The sequence below is a fragment of the Bombus affinis genome, chromosome 9 (assembly GCF_024516045.1).
Source record: "Bombus affinis isolate iyBomAffi1 chromosome 9, iyBomAffi1.2, whole genome shotgun sequence".
Classification (NCBI taxonomy): Eukaryota; Metazoa; Arthropoda; class Insecta; order Hymenoptera; family Apidae; genus Bombus; species Bombus affinis.
This window is the reverse complement of record NC_066352.1, coordinates 11,451,974-11,473,618: the sequence shown is the minus strand read 5'-3', so window position 1 is coordinate 11,473,618 and position 21,645 is coordinate 11,451,974. Positions and strand designations below refer to the sequence as shown.

General features: G+C 38.6%; 1 protein-coding gene across 4 annotated transcripts in view; it reads left to right on the top strand.

Moving 5' to 3' along the window:
• The window catches only part of LOC126920787 (zwei Ig domain protein zig-8-like), a 43,132-nt gene that overhangs the window by 8,226 nt on the left and 13,261 nt on the right, over nucleotides 1-21,645 (top strand). The window contains exons 1-2 of one of the 4 annotated variants that reach the window (XM_050731544.1): nucleotides 10,345-10,555; nucleotides 19,763-19,870. In XM_050731544.1, coding sequence (XP_050587501.1) covers nucleotides 19,813-19,870 — 58 coding nt within the window. In that variant the 5' untranslated portion in view covers nucleotides 10,345-10,555; nucleotides 19,763-19,812. Of the gene's footprint in view, nucleotides 1-10,344; nucleotides 10,556-16,726; nucleotides 16,748-17,462; nucleotides 19,586-19,762; nucleotides 19,871-21,645 lie in introns of those variants that run through there. The other 3 variants (XM_050731545.1, XM_050731543.1, XM_050731542.1) reach the window with 3 other exon arrangements.

Sequence of the window (21,645 nt, the reverse complement as noted above, 5' to 3'; positions counted from 1 at the left end):
TACGTCTAGATTACCAATCTAAGTCATAAAGAATGCAATCTGGTTATTTTTGAAGCAAATCACCGATGTATTATTTGCTCTGTCATCGAGACATATATGTCTGGTTTCTGGGTTTAGATCGTTCATGACAGGTAACCGTAACGTTGGAAGATCGATACGAAAGTTGGACTCGTAAGAATATCTCCTTTTTTGAAACGTGAATAACGTGACAGGATCGATAGGCAAAGGCAAACGTCGAACCAAACCGAATAAACTTTCAAAAGTGTACAATAACTGCGCCGATGGTGGGACTCTGAACGAATCTTTTTCCAACTTCGTAGAATGTCGACAGACAGAATCGTTGATCGAATGAGTTGTCGCAGTGTTATGAATTAAATTGAAAAGTCGATGAAAGGCAGGTTTCTAGGTAATTTGTTTATATTATGTACATCATAGCGTTTCGCTTTCTTAAATATTTCAAATCTCTGAGCTCGTCTGCATTACATTAACGACCGCGGAAATTGCACTTGACGCACGAAAGAAATCCAGATTCTCGCTCTTGCAACGAATAATCTAAAGCAGTCGCGCACACCTTTCACACCTTCCATCTTGCAATTTCTTCTGGAAACAAACAACAGGGCCAGTGAAAAAACTGGTGAAGTACTTACTCTATGTCGCAGGTATTTTATGGATTTGGTTAGTCTTGTTTTTAATTAATGACAGATAGACGAAGATAATGCGCGAAGATAAACGATTTTTTTTCTTGAATCGTTAAAAGTAATTTCTTTTGGCGTTCGCCTTTCGTTGGTCGAAGCACGAGGTTAATTGGCAACGGGAACGGTGATCAACGTGCCATGATTAGTGAAACGCGCATGATGTTGAAATTAATGAAAATTTGTGAGCTGAACCGGTTAAACGCGAACACAGGCTGGTAAACCGATAGGCTTTGGCCGACTTACGCTTGGTCGGAACAAATAAAAGAATAAAAATTACCATGTTTCACGAACGTTAGGCAGGAACGAGTCGTTATATCGCAGAGGTTTGAAATATTCGATGAGTCAGCGCGCTTCTATGGGTTCCCTTTAAAACGCCATAGCCTTTCGCGGTTAAATATAAATATAACCGGCTAAACCCGGGTGAATAGCCCCTGCTCCAGTTTGAGGTTAACGTAAGTCGTTAATCCACGGTCGTAATCCAACGCGCGATATGTAATATTCTTTTGCACGGATTTGCGATGTAATTTGACGAACGATGTAATCTATGGAATTAATCCAAGACGGTCTGGAGCAACGTGTATAGGATCAGATTATGCGGAATTACGACCTCGAGGAGGGAGAAATCGTTTGCGAACAGCCCGGTCGAATAAAACATGCAAGATGAGATCGGATATACGTAGGGGATGATCCGTTGACGCATCTGTCGTGCTTATAAGGGATGTTCCCTGTTGTAGGCCCCATGAGACAGTGAAACACGACCCACATCGAACCGCGGTTAGTCACGCGTGTCAAATGAGCAAACTTAAACAGATTATATGCCGATTGCTGGATATTTTGGCTGAACCACGTCGTCGTGAAGGGAGCCTGACTTTTGCGATTTCGTCGACAGATGTGCCGGCTAATTTCGTGTCCCTTCTCCCTTTTTATCGTCCCTGTTTTACGATGCCGAACACGGTGTGCGTTTAATAGCATATTACAGGAAGAGAATTCCACTCTCATTTTTACTTCACGACTGTCTGCATTAGTATCGGGAATTGGTTTTATCGAACTTTTAAGAACCTAGGAATTTGTCGTTGCAGCAAGCGAAACAAATACGTTACAAGAGAAGTTTCGTAAATGAAAAACTTTGATAAAAACAACAAAACGATACGTAATGTGGGTTTACTTGTTTTAAAGTCTAGTCACGAAATAAACACGGTATATATGTTATCAGAAATGGTGCAGGTTTAATAGAATGTGTATAATATTTGGCGAACTTCTGTCTGACAAACCGGGCCGGATGCGAATAATGAAGTTTGTTCAATATGATAAAGGAGCAAGTTGCATTGTCTTCGTCGAATATTTCGAGAACGCCGCGTTATTTGCTCGTTTCGAGATGGATGAAACTGATGTATAAGTGGTGAAAGCACGAACTCCTTTCATTAAATAATTATTTTCAACCGCCACACGTGTATACATTTTCAACGGGATAAAACGAGAAAACCGACGATACGTTTAAAAGTATAGGAGCAACTATTTTGCCGAATTTTCCTTGATTCACAAACGGAATACATAAGACTGAGAGAAAAATGTACGGTTCGAAGTACGCTTCATATTCTATTCCCTTTTCCTTTCGTCTGATCCTTTAAAGCTGGTAACTCGATAGTTTGAGCGATACTTATATGCCCAAGGAAAATGACTCGCTGCCTAAGATCAAACGAGCATCGTGAGAACTAACGAACTGGATGGGTAGTAACACCACGACGGCACAGAAGTGTCTCTCTCGAATTCAAGAGACTTGGATTTTCCGTTTAATTAGCCTCAGGTCAAAATCAACGTAACTTATTATCCGAAGAACAGTGTCGGAAAGTTAGATCGATAATGGCAACTAATTTCAATTTATCCGTTCAATTTATGGTTACTTTTTCCAGTGGCCTGTAAAGCAATCCTCGTGATAGACGAATACATCAACGGTGGAAGTCCGCATGAGCGTGTCGATTCTTTTGATTTACCGAGTACGCTGAGATTGCCTGGCAAAAGTTTGAGTTCAATCCAGACTTCGTTGGCTCACGTTGCGCTTTGATTAATAGAGAAACGCAAGCCTACGCTTGGAAAATGTATGGTAAAAACGTTGATGAAGTTGCAGCGCGGTCAACGATCGTTCCACTGAACGCATCGACCGATATAAATTATTCGATGGTTATAACAAAGTAACGCAAGGATAACCTTTGACATAGGATGGTTTGGAATCGAAACCGAAGTGCCGGAACGACTGCAATTAAAACTGAATGGAACCGGCGCGATCCCACAGCCGATGCTATCAAACAAACAGCCATTAAATGAGAATTCGGATTCGATGTACCCAGACGTGTCACGAGAAGTTGGAGCGAGCGCAGCACAGAATTCGCAGGCTGCACTCCTTTCACGGTACTTGGAACGTAGTCTGAACGTGATTCGATTCGGTACACTTCGCCGGATGACGTTCAAGAGCCAGCAAGGGCTTGAAAGATTGCGATAAAATCCAATGATTAAATTTTAGTCGGCTGTGAAGAGAAATGCTACGTTTCGATTTTGGATTACGCGTAACAGAGATGAATGATCGTTCGTTAAAGTAATTCAGTACAGAGAATAACGGGTTTAACGGTAGAATGAAAGTTCTGAAAGAATGCGTCGTTTTAATTCCCGGCGAAGCAATTCAGCGAATGCACGCGCGTTCACGGAAGAAATGCCTGAACCTTCTATTATTGCCCTTTCTTTCATTTCGCATAGCTTAGCCAGCCGTGAACAGAACGATATTAACTTTCAACGGGTCGGTACTTTGATTATTATATACGATTCCCAACGTTTAACATAGTATAACATTATACCAAAAGAAGAAAGAAGAGAAAAGAAAATAAATGTTTGATACGGATTTACTGGAAGATATTCACAAACCCCAGAAGCTTAAAAGATAGTCCACGAGTTTACCGAGCGAACCTTCCAATCTCGATTTTTAAATTCTCTTCAAAGTTACCTCCTATCGCGAGCTGGAATAAACCAAACAATGAAAAAGACAATACATACTGCAAAAATAAATCGAACAAGATGAGGAATTTTTCCGAAGATTTCGTTCGAGCTTGAGATCTCTGAAGGGATTTTCTGCACATGGTAGTGAGGTAGATAGATCGTGGTGATAGTGCTGCTGCTGGTGTATAGGTGTCGCTGTGAGGTACCGCTGCTTTCTTCTCATTTAGGTGTCGCGGAAGAAAAATCGGTCTACGGGTGCCGGGATTTGAACCGTGAGCAACCCCTAGCCAGGCGTGGTCTAGGAATTGTATCAGTGGATCGCAATGTGCGTTCGAAATATCGATGTTCATGTGTCCTGCAGTTCACACGTTGACGGGCAATTAGCTGCGTTCTTCATCGACCCACGAGTCAAGTGACCCACTGTTCAGGGTAATAATCGTCTACAACATGCGTATGGGGCACACGGGCCACCGCGCCTCTAACTCAATCAAAGCCAAGTTAAAAAAAAAGCATACCAAGTACAAAATATCCCCTCCTGATCTTTGATTGCCAGTAGACCAGTAGATGAGTATTACATTTGTATGTTGTTCACAATAAACAATAAACTTTTGGTTTAAACAAAAGTACAGATACGTGACGGTACGGCATAGCCATACAATGTTTTGTGTGTCGAAATTACATTTTTTAGCTTACTATTTTTAAATTAGATTTAAATCCCTGTAGAGCGGTACTTATATACGATATTGTTTTTTTCTTCCTATCTCTGTCCTGAAAATCTGATCGCAAAAAGAGGACAGTGCGCTAACCACTGCTTTGCCGTCGCCCGGTGGTAGTTTTGCTGTCGAGTGCCACTATAGTAGTGTTACGCTACGAGGCTTACTATAGGCCGTGCCCCTAACCGTCGCTCGTAATACTACAGTGTCGCAAACAGATCGTCTTATAGGATCGGCGAAATATACACAATGTAGCGACAAGCGCATAGTTGTCATCAAGCAGCGAGTTCTAGAAATGTCGATTTGCCTTGGGTCTGTTATTGTATCGACACAAAGAAGGTGGCATACGTGACCATAGGCGCGAACGGTGGCGTGACTCGAGCGTGGTGTGGGTCGTCTCCCAGAGAAGACAAAGAAAAATTCGAAGGGGAAATCAGTATTATTTGAGGATTCAAACGGAATGCATCGAGAGGTTTGGACGAGTAAAATCCAGGTCGCTTAATCTGACGAATACATCGAGAAATATCATAAAGTCGAGTCGAATTACTGTAACAAACTAATTGTATTCATCGTTAAATCATTTGTGACGTGTTCATTATAATATTAAATATTGTTAAATATACAAGTTTATATTAACCCTGTTAATTCAGTGTTAAAATCATTTGAACTACCTCTGTTATCCTAATCGAAACAGGGGATCGACTAAATCGCGGCGTCGATTGTCAGAATCGTAGCGAGAACTTATGCCTCTCGCTAACGCGTTTTCCTCGCGATTACGTCTCTCCGCGAACGGTCGTAACAAGTAGTTCTACATTAAAGGAGCAACAATTACATAAAAAATTCATGTAAACAATGACCGTGAATCTATTTGTACGCGTATATGAGCTAAGACGAATGATTCGAATGATATGTGATCGAAGACTGAGGGAATGTTGATGTTAAAGTATCGGTTATCGAGTAAAGAACGATTCTCGAAATGCAAAGAGATTTGAGAATGCATAATGTCACTGTGACATGTCAATGTGAAAACTTGATCACGCGTTGCACGACTACGTATTATGCGTATGAAGCCCTTAAGGATGGAACGTAATCAACAAGGTGTTAGAGTTATAGCGTTGTTAAGAATAGTGCAAATCATTTGTTGCTTGAATCTATCAACCTTACGAATGAAATTTAGATCAAAAGCATTTTTTAGTATGCGTGCAAAAAAATTTGCTTTAGTTAATTAATAATTAAAATACGGTAGTATGTATCACCGAGTAACTAATCGCCTTTATGATCGATTAATTTTCTCTATTTAAAGTTCTATTGTTCGTAATATAATACGATAGAATAATTTGCGTTCGTGTGAAGAGCAAGAAGCATCATTATCGGTTTGTACAATTTAATACAGCCTTTATGATCGATTAATTTTCTCTATTTAAAGTTCTATTGTTCGTAATATAACAAATACGATAGAATAATTTGCGTTCATGTGAAGAGCAAGAAGTGTCATTATCGGTTTGTACAATTTAATACAGTGGTTAGGAAGCAAGTGGTGTGACCAATTATCTAATCATCGAGAGACCAATCCTGATTTATACAAGTGCTATTAATTTGTAGTTAGAGTCGCGTTTCGAAATTGTTACGAATTTCGAATTAATCGGGAGATACCGAATTTTATTATGCAACGCAATCGATTTGTTAATCACGTTTCTCTTCACATTTTTACGAACTAGTAGTCATTTTTTCGTTTTTCGGAAGCAACAGGAAAATCTGATACGCGGTCTCGTTAAAAAATGAAACTGTTTATGAAGGCTGTTAATGAACGATATGCGCTAAGAGTATACTGCATATCAATTATAATGGTTTAATGAATTATGGTGACGAGATTTAATTGAAGAGCGTTTGAGAACTCTGTCATAATAGCATAGCTATTAGTCCAATTCGGTGAATCACCGAAGGATTAACGCGAAAGGACCCTGAACGCCGTCCCGAGTAATCTTGTTCGGTTTGATTTCACCTGCACACCGAGATCTTACGAGACATGGTATGTAGTTCAGAATCCTGCTTCCATCCCATGGCTTATACCGTGACAAATGGCTAGGTTTCCAGATAACGGCTAGAAGATCCAGGATTCGTATCTCTGCCAATCGATTGGTTTCAATTCGAGTTCTTGATACGTGACATTCTTTGTTTCTTGTTCTGGCAAATGCAATTTGAATTTCTGTGTACTCATGCACGTCACATGCGTCATGTACGTGCGCGTATATTGAAAAATTCGATGCATCGAAGAAGATCAACCTAAACGTTTGTTTGCTGACTGCACAGCAGATAGAAAAAAATTGAATCTCTAAATATCTTTTTCCATCGTTTGTTTCTTTATTCTAACGATTTAAGAGTATCACTAGTGGCATACTTGCCAAAATTATTTTCGTTCGCGCGTTCCTACTCGGTCGCATCTGCATGTTAAAATATTAGATGTTTGCCTTACTCTAAGAACGATCCTTGCGTTGTCTCGTACGATTAATTTGGCACAATTTTTCTTCAAATTAACGTGGCCTGGTCAATGTAAATGTACAAGCCCAGTTATTAGACTTCCAGTAAATTACCTGTCTTGCACAGTGTAATTCAAAAAGCCTTCTCGATCCTTAGCAGCGAAGATTCTATGCTTCTTTGCAGTCTCGATAACATCGGAACATCTTAAAGGAATTCTGCTGATAATACGTATTGTTTCGACGCTATTCCTTCGTAGCTATCATATGCCAAAGTACCGCCATATTATCGTGACGTAATTTTCCATCCAGACTAGAAATTTCTCTACCCTTCTCGTTTATTCCTCGCTTATTCTCGATGTTTCTCTGCCAGCCACATTTTCTGTCGGGAATTTCTTTGATATCTGCCTGGTTTCGAATACACTGGAGAAAGCATGTTAACAGAAAAACGAAAGATTTCCGCGAAGCAATTATAATTTTTCCATAAAGGATCGTATACGTATACTTCGCTGTTGAGCGGTATTTGTGCGGAAAAGGTAATTTCCAGTGAATATTTATTCCCCTTACTCTTCTGCAACGCGCGCCACTGATTTTCATATTCTTTCAACTGATTTCACACTGGCGGAAAGGAGTATTGACCTGGAATGAAGCTTGGGACAGGTATCATTAATTATGTATCCACGTAGCATGTATTATATCGGAATATTGGAAAATACACGAACGAATTTCGTAATTAATGTTACTTCATGTACACTTAGCGAACGATAATTTATTAGTCCTCGTTGAAAATCTCGACGGTATCTTCCTTCAATTATAACAATTCGACGTGAAGTTTACGTTGTTTCTTTGTGATCGTATAAAATTTTACTGAAACGCCATACATATTTATATTTGCTTTGTTGGAGGTAATAGTATGTTGTTGGAATATTCGATTTACCGACTGTTTGGTTGTTTACGATTATTTGACGCTTAATTGATTAAAATGCCAACAAGTTCAATCGTCCGGGGAATGTTCTTTCGATCGACCGTATTCAAATTTATAACCGTCGGGTAACACCACCAAATTCGACAGGGTTCTTTATCGTATTTGAGCGAAAGAGATAGAACCGAAGAGAAACGAATGATAATAAGAATTCCGATTTCCACTCGTTTCACTTCGGGTTCAGCGAGATGATCCGTCTTGAAATTGTGAATGCTGGCAGACCGTTTTTTCGATAGTTCGATGAAATGGCTTGGCTAAAAAAAAAAAGAAAAAAAGCGGGGAAAAAAAGAAAGGAATGGATGAAGTTCGAAGATTCGTGTAGAATCCAAAGTGACCGTCAGAATTGATAATAGGCAAGGGATAAATGTAATTTATCCGAGGTGTTTGGATCTTATGAGACGATGGTGTTGCAAATATTACGACATTTTTGAAAAAAAAGCTGCTTTTCTACCGGTGCTTTTTATCGGATATGTCGATACAGGTACAAAGTAATTTCATAGCTCGATTAATCGAAGACCAATTTTCAACGGGACACGTACGATCCATTAATCACGTTGGCATTATATTTAACTTGGACTCTCGAAACGTTTTGATTCGAGGGTAAAGGGGATCAATCCGCTGCAATTGAAATCTTCTCTGCTGTATAGCTGGAATTCTCCGCGTCGTTCTCGCTAATTGAAAATAAAGAACATGATTGAAGCTTTCGGGAAAAGTGGAATCGCCGCATATCGATTCGAAAAGCGATCATTGACGTTTAATTACGATAAGAATTTTTTCTACGCTCCTATTACCTACACCGTAATTGACAGGCATATTTACGATAAGACAGATTTTTAACGGAACTCGACAAGTTCTAAAAGACATATAAAATTAAACTAAGAAGGTAGAATATATAAACAATTTCATAGTTAGCCGTTCGTTAATTACTTATTTGTTTGTCTGTAAATATTCAAAGGATTAGGTTATTTAACGGTAACAAAGTTAATGAAGCTAGTAAGAAACATCAGATTTAAGTTGCACAGTTCCCGTGGGATGGTGTGTCCGCGCGGCAACTACCACGTTAAGCAGGTGCACTGTACATAGATCGCGCGGCATCGACCTTCTAGACGTACATACATATATACCTATATACATATTTCGTGTCTATAATGGATGATGCTTCGTCGAAACCGATGCGAGACTATTCTCAAAGTTCGAACTTATCTTTTGAACCATTTCTCTTTTCACTTCTATTTAGATTCGAAGAATCTTGTCTGTTATTTGAAAAACGTTCTAAAAGCAGACGAGTACTATGAAAATCATTACTAGCCTACGATACGCACGACTGTCTCACAGACCGAATCGGTACGTAGTATTGCCGAGGAAACGGTGATTAATAACCACATAGGAGTGGTCTATTGTGCGGGTTTGCAATCACCGATAGTTCGGTTCCCCATTTTCGCGTATCAGCCGAGCAATAAAACACGTTAGCCCTTTCATCGGTGGTTGTACATTCATGGTGTCGTCCTATCCAGACGTCAGGACGCGTTCTGTCGCAGCATCTCTATTCTAGTTCCGTGTTGACCGGTCGATTAACTAGGCGGCCAGCCTTTGCCAAGGCGATAAAGTCAGCCGGGAACATGATTTATTCCTGATGGAGAACAGAACCGTGAGGTATTGAACTCCGGCGAATCATTGAATTATCGAGAATTTCGAAGAGTAGAATGCTCATGGTTGGTTAAGTTGGACGGAAAGGCAATCGAACTTCGTTAGATCGCAACGTTTACAGTCGGAAAATGGCGGGGCGGAGAGGGGAGGGCGAATGTTCGTCGGAACGACGAGAAGAGATGTAATAAATTACAGGTTAAACGAGCCCGCCGTTGATAAAAATAAGTCGGTAGTCGCGGTCGGTAATAATTTCCGCTTTCACACGGAGAGGGAGAGAAGGCGAATTGAACGAGAAATAGAGAGAAAGAGACAGAGCGGAGTTCAATCGACGGCCGGTGCAACGTCAATTTCGACGTACATTTACTCGGCTCTCGAGCCGCCGGTTTTGAAATGTAAATTTGCCGTGGGTAACAAGTGCGCGCGGCTCTGCGGCTCATAACGAGCCGACGAGAAATTAGGCCGGCGCAATGGAACCGCATAGCCACGCGGTCGGAAAAACGGCCAGGGTTCGTTACGTTCTTTCTCCTTCACCTGGCTTCGCTTAGCTACTTTCTCCTGAAAAAGAAATTAGCGGGCTGGACCAATTTCCCAGCGACCCATTCTTTCGCAGACATAAAAATGGAGCGAGCTATTCGATTAGTTGCCGCGAATCGTATGATCTTAAGTGCGTTCACTGGTATTTGGATGATGGGCATCGCGGAACTCACGCGATCGAGCACGCGATCAAGCACGCGATCGGACACGCGATCTAGCACACGATCGAGCACGCGATCGAGCTCATGATCTCTTCTTCGACTTGCGGATAGTTATCGGATTACGAGAGCCAGTATGTCACTGACTGCCCTAACGGACAAGTCAGTCGAGTCTGGACCATGTACGAGACTCAACTTTCGTGCAATTGAATTTTAAATCGGTAATCTTGCACGGAAATGATATTCGACTCGCGAGTAAGATAGCCGGTCAACCGCGTTTGCGTTGCATAAACTTTGATTAAATCTCCTCATTGCGATCCTTTCGGAGCCATCATAGGACGGAGTTGTTTATTGTTATAAACAGCAGGTAATTTTCTATCTTTAATTAGGAGAAAGAGAATCGTCGTCGTGTTTATCGTCGTAATTAATAAGAGCAAAGATATTTCCATATTGCGTAACTGTAACAAAGCATAATTCTAATGAAGGTCCTAACATTTCTGCAGAATGTGACACAGTCGCTTGGTAATAGACAAGGCGGGAGGTAATCTCTAATGTTATTCAAAGTCAACTCCCAGTGTAAGTAGCTTCAGGTGTCACCGTCACGTGTAAAGTCGTACATATCTGATACTAACAATTTTACGATCTCATAAAGTGGAATTCTCGCTGTACGATGAATTTCATTAGTAAGGCGTGCGTAGCGGTGCTCGCGTGTAAACTCATCACCGGTAAAATTTATCCCGCGTGTACCTTATTAAAACGCAACCCCTTTTAATATTTGGCACGACTCGGTTGCTAGTTAATTTGCCCCTCTGAGACGGACTGCGAGATAACGGTTAACGTTATTCGAGAAATTTACTTATTTTGCGATTCAACGCCGTTCTCAAAGCGAATACGGGGCAGGATTTAACTTGACGAAACTGTTTGGAACCTGGTTCCTCTCGCAACGTTTGGATTTCGGCCTTTCCATACAGTTCACTTTAGATACGATGAAAATTAAATTACTTTCCTTAAAAGGATCTCTTGCTCGAAGCTTTATAGAACGCTTTCTGTTGCTTTACGAATTTATAATCAAATTCATTAACCGATAAATTCAAAATCAGGAAAAGAAAAATGTTTAAACAAACCGTTCATATACTCTAATATCTTAGTGCGTAGCTCGATAATAAAAAGATGCAATCGTTAAGATATATTACGATGTAATTGGCCGTATTTCTAAAAGTTCTTCTTTACCGCAAGTGCCAACACGATAATCCCGAAAGAGCTACAAACTGCGGACGCAATACCACCAACGATCGGTTTTTTTGCTTCAATGGATAGGTGGAACTATAAAGGAAAGTTGCGACATTCGGTGGAGGAAGATAAACAATTTACTATATATCGTTCGGCACGCTTAAACTCATCGATTTTACGGACTTAGCGGTCCGTTTTATTTGTCGATGTTGTACGATGTAGTAATGTAGATTAGTTTTCTCTTTTCTGGTTCTTTTCTTTTTGTATGTCAAAGAGCAGGTCAGTTCTAGTGAATTAACGGCGTTGCAATTAACAATCCACGAGAAAAATGTAGCGCCCAGCGCAAATTAAATGAGGTGATTGGATATTTGATTTGGCTTGATCGTTCGTAAAAGTTGTGCCCCGTTTCAACGAATCGCGTAACGAATGTAAAGATCTGCTATTGATACAGCGCCTGGTGCAAAAGAGTTTCTATCGTAATTCGAAGTTTCACCTTCAGTTTGTTCGCACGAACTTTTTTCTTCCTCGATGCTGTCCTGGCCGGTATTTATGCGAAAAATGCGACGAAAGATTTTCACCAGTGAGCGGAAGTTATTTGGGTATTCTCATTTCCTGTGTGCATCCGCGTACGCGAGTACGTCGTTCTTCGAGTACTAGCAAGATGTTCCGCAGGTATTCCGGATATAATAAGAATATTCTGGAATTTTAGCGGTAGATTATCTCTCGACCGAATTTCATTCGGATTTCACCGCGAAATACATCTCTTGAAATTCGTTGAACAATCTCGGAAGGGAATAAACTTGCCTTTCTAGTATATTTTCTATTGATTTTAACTTCGGTTGTTTACTCATCTCTTTCTGTTGCCCGATCTCGAGACGAGCTGCTTCGCTTTTATTAAATAATCTTTTAAGACGATTAATGAGGTTTTTCATTAGCTTGTTTAAATAAACTTGTTGTATTTATAGGCAGATTCCGAACGTAGTCTAATTTCATCTGAAAACATTTGCATACGAAACAATTTCTGTTCTTGACTCGATCTTGAGTTCTGACGTTAAATTTTACTTAAACTTCGGAAGTAGGGTAATGCGTTTGCAGAGCAGTAGTTCAATAAGAAAATAAAAATAGGGGAAAGCAATTTCGTTTCTAACAAATTTTCAGGAGAATCTTACGAAGTCTGTATCGCAAACTTTTCTTAGAAAATTCATCGAGCCTAGAAGTGGATTTTAGAGCAAGTGGCTGGCAGACACGGCCCTTCGTGCTGTTTGTGTATTTTACTATATACGGATACTATTCAACTAGTTGATTTGACGTGTCCAAATTCTTTCTCCCTACCTCTCCACTTTTCTTTCCTTCCTTTTTGTATTATTAATTTCAACGCTACACGAAAAATATATCGGCGGAACGAATTTTAGTCGTTCTTCTCACGCAAAATGATTTTTGCTTGATGAAAAAATAGTTTACAAACTTTATTTTCATCTTTAAACTATCTAAACTTTATTTTCTCAATTCTGGCAACAAAGTCTATTTCGAAGCTGTACACTCGTGGAAACAAATTCTTTGATACGCGAATCCCTAGAGTAAAGAGAATTTTAAAGAAACGATTGATCGTTTTCGTATACGCAGAGAGTAAGGATAAGTTCTCTTTTCCTTCGATGGTCGATCTGAGGTAAAGAAAGCCAATGTAGCGCGGCATTCGTAACACCACGCGCTATCTAAGAACGAAATGGTCGATTGCGGAGAAATTGCTTCTCTTGCTTGTGAACTTACGATCATCTCAATTTTGTCCGTGGACTGCTGGCTGACTTTCTGGGTTAATTCGTTGATTCCATCTACCGTAATACTGCTATTATATATTTTGTAATCTTATCCCTTGACTCGATATAATTAAGATATGAATAAATAACGTTAAGTACTTCTCTAATAGAAAACGGAAGGATACTCGAATAAAACAAATATGCTTGTCTCTCTAATCACGATTTAGCACGAGTTAAAATCACCAGTTAAAGATAATGTCTGACATTCATATAATGAAATAACCAAATTTTTAAATAGGACGACATTTTTCCCAGCTTCCATTTCTCTACTTGTAATATATTTAAGAAAATAGTAAACAGTAATTTTTCGCATTTGATTTGCAATTCCTGCCAAATTTGCATTACGTCCAAGGTATCTTTTAACGTTTAACGTATGTCGAACTGCTTAAAATAAAGAAAGATAAAAAGCAGAAGGATAGGAATAGAGAAACAGTGAAACGATACGTAATAGGAAGAAGTGACTTGAAATCGGAAAGTTTCTGCCTTCGATTCGGTGCATTTCGTTTTCGGAGAATTCCGGTGAACTCGTCCCTTTAATTACAGGGATATCGACGAAAGACGAATCGGACGAGAAGTTGTCCAATTCTAAAATCGTGAAAATCAACCCTGGCTTCATCAACTAAAGATTAATAGTCCTCTCCGCTTGTTTTACTTCTCCGTTTCCTTACAACCGATAAACTTTTTCCATGATTAATCGTGGCAGCACGAGGCGACGCGGTGACCTATGTACTTATTTTAAGCCCAGGGTTGATCTCCGGATCTATACATTCTTCTTCTATCTCGATTAAGGGACAGGATAGTTGCTTCGCGAAAATTGTGTGCAAAAAAGATAACGAATCGTCAAGTCGTACAATCTGTTAGTAAAGTCTAATTGGACAGCTTTTACTCATCGAAGAGTGTTTCGGATTTCGAATTTTCATATAAGAAATTTTTATTCTATTTAACATTGATACTAAAAATTATCTCGCAAGTATGTAATTTAAATGTTAACGATTAAATGGATATTCTTTCTTTATGAACTTTGAATTTGCTTTGCGATTTTAAACACTTTTATATTACCTAGTCACGGCTTATGAGATAAATAATCGATAATTAACTTTTCTTCTTAGCTAACGATACTATTCTTTCGTGCCAAAACACGTTGAAATATGCACGAGCAACGCGATTTTCTCATTTTCTACATAATTTTCGTTCGTTCAATTACTTCACGATGCCATTGAACGATCTTGTTTTCCTTTTGAATTCTTGTTTAAATATTTAGAAAAATGAGGACAAGAAATAAAAAAAAGAATGTAAGATGTCTTTTACCGTAGCCAGCGAATAAGAATAGCAATTTTCCCAGAAAATTAACATTTTTGTGTAGTTGGTATTTGGTGTACGTTTACTTGCAATGATTATACGTATGTTAAAGAACAAGACTTGCTAACCGAGAGATGCTCAGCCAGACAAAGTAATATAGCCTAATGGAAATTTCGAGTTTAGAAAAGGTTTCATTAAAAATTTGTAACTTCCTGTGAGGTAAAAGAGAATTCATGTTGTATACACCGTTGAAACCATCTTAACGTTTTTAACAAATAGAAAAAGCTTGTGCAAATTTAATTAGTTGGAAAGAAGTAGTTGCGAGGACTGGGCTTATCTTTGTTACATAGAATATTCGCTTTAAGCGAATGTTACTTCAAATTATAGTCTTTTTCATACAAATCACTCGAAAATGGGAATGCTACTATTAACGAAGAGGAAATGTGGTAGCTATGACGCGAAAATATTGTCAATGCGTGGAAACCACACAAAAACTGTACTGATCTCCGTTCGGGAGGTGGACAAGAGATTAAGGTAATCCCACCTAACCGATGACGTTCGTTGCAAAGGTTTCAACAGATTAATCGGTAGATCGATCGTCACTTGCAACTAGCGCTATGAAAAAGAGTCATGATTTTGCAATACAAGAGATGAAAATCATTCTACGAAATAATAAATGCTAACGTTCAATATAAATGTGTTATAACTGTCGAGAGACATTAATGAGGTAAAATAAATAATTACTACAGACATTGCAATTTTGATGTTAATCCAAAATAATATATTTTCAAATAGAAATATGATACAAAATATTGAACGTTTGTAATGGTATCGAATACGTATGTCATATATTTACCTTTATTAAATATTACCATCTGTCAATTTTAGCCAAAAATCGATTTTTAGATAGATCGATTTATATATAAAATAAATATCGGCACAGTACATCCTTCGAACATGCTTTAAATTATAGATTAAGTTGTATCATAGAATTTTAATTGACTTCAACGGGAGCAACGCAGTCGATCAAATCTTAATGCGCTTGTTTCAAACTCATATTAAATTAAACATGACTGATGTAAGTTACGTGAAGTATACCTCTGAGATACTGATTAAAATTGGCATAAATTTATACAGTTATTATTATATTACCGAGATTCTATTTAGAGAATTTATTTTGTTGAAGACGTCAAAGTTTTAAAAAACAAACTAAAAGGTCGTTTTTATTCAGCATCGGTAGGAATCTTCATTTCGCTTGTATACTCGGACCTCTAATAAAACTTTTCGGTCGTGTTATTTTAAATTAATGCTACTATACTGGATATTGAAACCAGTTTCACCAACGATTAAATCCAGTAATTAATACGCGCAAATCCAATGATACCGAATAACGCAGAGCTCTACTGATATAGATCAGTGACAGTTTTTGGCAAAAGAAAACGTTTGCTCGTACGCCCTGTAATTAAAAATACAGTACTCAACAAATATCCTACGCACATTTATCATTTATTGTGCATAGAAGCGAACATTACGAAATCTATCATAGTGATAGAAGATACGAGATTGATCGTACAATAAGGCCTTATATAAATTCTGGTGCACACGTTGTGTTTGTAATCGCCTCTTTCTATGAACGTCATGTATTTCCGGTATATTTTTCAGTTGGATAAATCGCGCGGATATTAAATTTGTTAATACTTTAAAACGTTTCCATGCAAGCTTTGAAAAGACCTGGCAATTTATGTAATCCTTACACGATTAAACAATGCACATTTTTTGGGTTGTTACTCTTAATCTTCGTTATCGCTGTGTGATATAGCCAAAGGGAGGTGCAAGGGAGGGTAATTCTGCAACTAGCTCGTGTATGAAGTACACCGTTTTAGACATTAAAAGGGATAAGAGTGCAGCGTATTGGTAATGAACTGTAAACGTAACATTGAAGGTCGAACGCTTTGCATACCTTGTTCAAGAGAAAAGAATCACGGCTAGATACGAGTTTACGCCGAAGTCATTCAAATAAGTATCGACATGCAAGTTTTGACGTTTCCTATGAGTTTGTGGCACTGTATTTGCGGTTTCTAGGAAGTCTTTAACGCTCGAGGTTGTCTGCCTCCGAGTGAGAACTTGTTTCATTTAAGCGCGATAAGTTGTACGGCAAGCTTGAATACAGTGTACGAACGAACCATTTCAATTTACTAAAGGACACGGGCTATTCGGTAAACAGGAGATCTTTCGACTACACGGCCATTTGTTTCTACATACAACGCGTTGAGTTACGAACCCTCCTTTTCAAAATACTTTCACTCGGAACCAGTTTTCATTATGGATAGGATTCATCGTTTTGTTGAAACACGAGTGTGGGTATAAACGCATAGTCCATTTAAATTATTCAACGATATTATTCAACAATAAAAGGAGCATTAATCTGCGGTGGGAGAAGCACGAAACGTGCGCTCATTTAAGACGAATGAAACCGGTATACTTGTTAACCTGAAATCGGCTTAATGTCTTTACACCGCATCGCTGCCCTTTTACGTTCCTTCCATTCGTTATCGTTTCAACTTCCTTCCTCTCGTTTCGCATATTTTACACGCGTACAATTTCAACTCTCGGCGACGATCCTGCCGCGATTGCTCGTATATCTACACCACGAGCTGATTACACAAACTTTTACACCGATGTTCATATCAGTATGTAAATAAGTGTACTGGCTATCATCATGAAACCGTATGACCGAGATCATTACCATGGATCCCGTTCCTTCCTTTCAGCTCCTCCATATCCCTTTGCATTTTGCAGTATATATATTTTGCCTACACGTTCGCTTACCAATGTATACGTGTATTACGTACTCTATACACTTAACTTCACACGAAGCTAAATTAGTAGCGTGGTTGCTCATGCGCTGGATTCTGCTTTACCAGAAACATTCATTGTTTCACAGCAAGGCAAAATGACGCTTGCTTTCGTGTGTTATACCATTGCGATTATCTATCATTTAAATCAGTTTGAAGTTAGTGAATAATAGCCTGTACAACGCGTGCAAGCTGCGCCATATACCGGAACGAACAGGAGAAGAAAAATTTGTATAATTAACGTGCAGTTTGTCTGCGGCAAGTCGAAATTGTCGTACATCGGTCGATTTCATATAGGCGCGAACAAGGTGAATCGGCAACGAAACACGCGAAGGCCAGTCAACCGAGGAACAATTGATTCCGTGAATCTCATTAAAGCGAGTAATAGCGAGGCGAGTTCAAGTCACACGCTTTTGCAATGGAAAAAGTGACAGGGCGTCGTCGCCAATTAAATAACTTTCGTTTCATTGAATCGGTGGAATTTCTAATGGAATGTTTCAACTGGTTTTACCAGCTATGAATATCGAGATGAAAGAAAAAAGATTCGAGACGAGTGGCGAGGAACGAGAAACAAGAGGTACGAGAAACGAGAGACACGAGAAACGAAAAGCACGAGGAGAGTGAACAGAAATTGCGACCTGCTTAAAAAGCAGGAAACGAGAATGAAAATGTTCCATGAATTGTCGCAGCTCCGTTGAAGGGATGTCAGTTTCATTGTTAAAGTTATTACGCGATAGTGACGATAATAATCGGACATGGGCAGCAGCCAACATGTGCGAGCTACAGAACGTAGCCAACTAGAAATAATGATGGGCTATGTTCAAAAGTTCGTCGAGTTGGCGTACGAACAGCTTGCGGTACGTTTGAACTGTTAAGAGCGGGTAAACATGGGAATAAATTGAAACGAGAATGTACGCCGTTTCGCGAGAACTATCGCGATGATGTAAATGCTGATAAACGGGTGATATTCGGTTGTTCTCTCTTTTTATTCCAACGATATTTTTTCGCACGTTGAGTTATTAAATATTGCCGCACGATTGTTTCGTGTACATAAAAATCCTGGTACCAATTCAGCAGAAGAGATCGTTTGTTAGAAATAGAAGGCGTGCAAAATCTGATTGGATGTTACGAAAGATAGAAAAATTCATATTGGTGTTCCTGTTTTAATTTTCCATTTATCATCGCCTGTAACGTTGTATTTACATTCCAGAAGAGGAAATGGTTGTCGATGTATGGCTGGTGTCGCACGTTTAACAAACGATGAAATGAAAGAAGCAAGATATTCGGGAGCAAAGGAGTTTGTAAGGGAATAAAAAACTGGAGAATACAATGAAAGTGGATATAAACCGAAGGTCAAACGTGTCTGATATTCTGTACGATAAGCGTACGATAAATGCAGTGAAAGACTGTACGTGATAAATCGATGCTAAATTTCGGTAGACGTTTCTATTTGTGTACATCATGCGCGATAGAACTTTCTCCAAATGGAAACTTATCGAATTTTTCTGGATCTCTCTTAGCTGTATTGCCGGCGTAACTAAACAGATGTCAGAATAAAGGAAACCATCTGTACAAATTCTAGAGTGACAGTATTTACGGCCATTTTACGTTTATAAATTCCGTAAACGAGAATGGAGTTGGGAGGCAAATAATATTGTTCGGTAACTTACTTGAACGAACAATATTTCATAAGATGGATCATTTCGCTCGTCCGTTTTCTTCGAAAAGAACTCGCGAATAATAAAAATATTTACGATTTCCTATATCGTATAAGACCATAAAGTATCGAAAATCTTTTGTCCAAGAAAAACTTTTGTGATCCATTTTTACGTCCTCTTTTCTTTTGTCGAATATACTTGACGAAGGTGAGCCACTTACAGCGAAAGATTGAAGCTGAACGAGAAAAGACTAAGGGTCACAGCCCTCTACTTGAATCCATATCGATTACAGGAGATGTGAATATTGTCGTGCTTGTGTATAACATGGGCAAAATGACGGAGACAGTGTATCGCTGACAACAGTCGTGCTGTACATTATATTTCGTGCAATGATACTCACAAGAGAAATCCGGTGACTAATACACGGCGATTTTGTTGAAACTTCGCACAAGGGATCTACCTAAGAATTTGGCCATAACCCGTGGCCATTTTTTACTTCTAAGAAAGAAAGCAACCCTTTTATCAGAGTCGGCTCTTGTATGTAAGTGGCTATAAATCGTAACCGACACAAGATATCAAAAAATGGTTGAAATAAAAGCTATAACGCGTCTTGAGACTTATAAATCTGTGCGAGAAATTTTTTGGACAAATGATTTCTTTACGAAAATGACGTAAAAGTAAAACGTCGTCTCACTTTATCTTCTTTTTCTTGTTACAGACAAGTATGATGAATGTCTAAAGTAAGGACGTTGTAAATTAGTTGTCACCATGAGAACACTTCTGATCATACTGAGCACTTTCTTGGAAATACAACTTTATTTCACTGGTAAGTGTCAAAATACATCAAACGATTTTTGTTAAAAAAAAAAAAACGAGATAATCAAACGTGTCTAAATCATCACGAAAAGCATTGCGAAATCCTCTATTTTCTCAAAGATATTAATTTGCACCATCGATTGTGACATCGTAAGTTACGGACTTAGTTCTAACATGCACTGTATCGTATTAATTTAAGTTTAACTTAATCGCGTTGTATTCTACTGTAATTATACTGTATATGATGTATGTTCAAAATGTATAGGAATTATTATTTAACTTTTCTGTAACTTACTTTATTATATTTTACACTTCGCTTTCGGTATATTATTGTTACGTATTTTGTTAATCGAGCTTGCTAAGGATCATAAAATACGGTTGACGCGACTTTAAGTAAAATAAATAATAATAATAATAAGATCGGAAATATATAATTATAATAAGATAGTCAAAATTATGTTAGTTTATTAGCAGTTATATATATTATATGATATGTAAGAAATTAGAGTTATATTTCATAAATCGTTGTCGTTCGAATCGAAGGAATTTTGGATGTGTGCTTATATAGCAGAAGCTCTTCCGCATTTGCATTTCACCGAGTCATTTTCGTGCTGACACAGAAAACACTTAATTCACCATGCTAGTTGATGGCTGACAAGTAATATCCGGTTATCGTGCTCTTGATGACCGCGCAAAGTTTTGGCTCGTTAGCGTTGGTAGAAACTTTCCGCTGGCAATAAACTATTCGTTCCTCGATCGAAGAAATCACTACCTTGCTAAGAATTTATTCGTATCTGTTTTGTCGATGAAATTTTTAGTTATGGTTCGGTTTTGTCTGTCGACCGACTCTGACAAATAGATTTGAAATATCGTTGTAAAAACAGCCCGTACCTATTGTCTAGAATTGCATAAGGCACTTACGTTGTAGATAAGGAATTTAATCGGAGGTTTAATTAAACGAACAGTAATCCTTATTGTGCCTGCGTTTTACGAGTCCTAATTGGCCGATCTTTGTAAAGTTGCTCGAAATTAATCGTGAACCGTTTTACCTTTTCGTTATCTTCGTAAAGTTTTTATGTCGACGGACTTTTATGAAATCGGTGAATCGTATTCGCTTGCGTTTTAACGCGAAGTTGTGCACAATTTTTTTTTTATGGTGCTTCTTGAAAAAAAAGGCAAATAATTTTTTATCTTATTCTAAAAATCAATACAGACTATCTCTTTTAGGATGATAGATTGGTTTCTTAGTGGTCAACAGAACGTAGCTAGGATGTGTATCAAACATCGCGTATTGTCCTTTCACACGTACGGCTACAAAATAGGTTGCATCTCCCACGCGGCAATACTTCGTCGTTATCGCTGTGTATTTTATAAAAGACCGGTAAAGCCAAAGGAGAAAGCGTCTCTAGTAATAACAAAACTCGCAACGCGGCAAGACAAGTCGACGATAAACATTGTTTGGAAAATGCTTTTATCTGCAAAAATATTATACCGATTATTGCTGTGTGTTGCTGTACACTGTCGATTATTCTATCGCGTCGATATAAATTGAATGAAAATTCTGAATGGCTATATACTTCGTCGTTGACGTAATTTAATAGAAATCCCTTTAAAGGTATTTCTCCGGGTACAATCGCTCGCAAAAGAATAGAACGCGTGAGAGCGTAGCACGCGCGGGATAGAAAGAAACTTTTTGGGAAAACTGAACGCGATATTTCAGCCCCTTAGGTAGACACTTCATCGAATCACATACGTTGTATTTCTTTACTTGGGAAACGATACCGC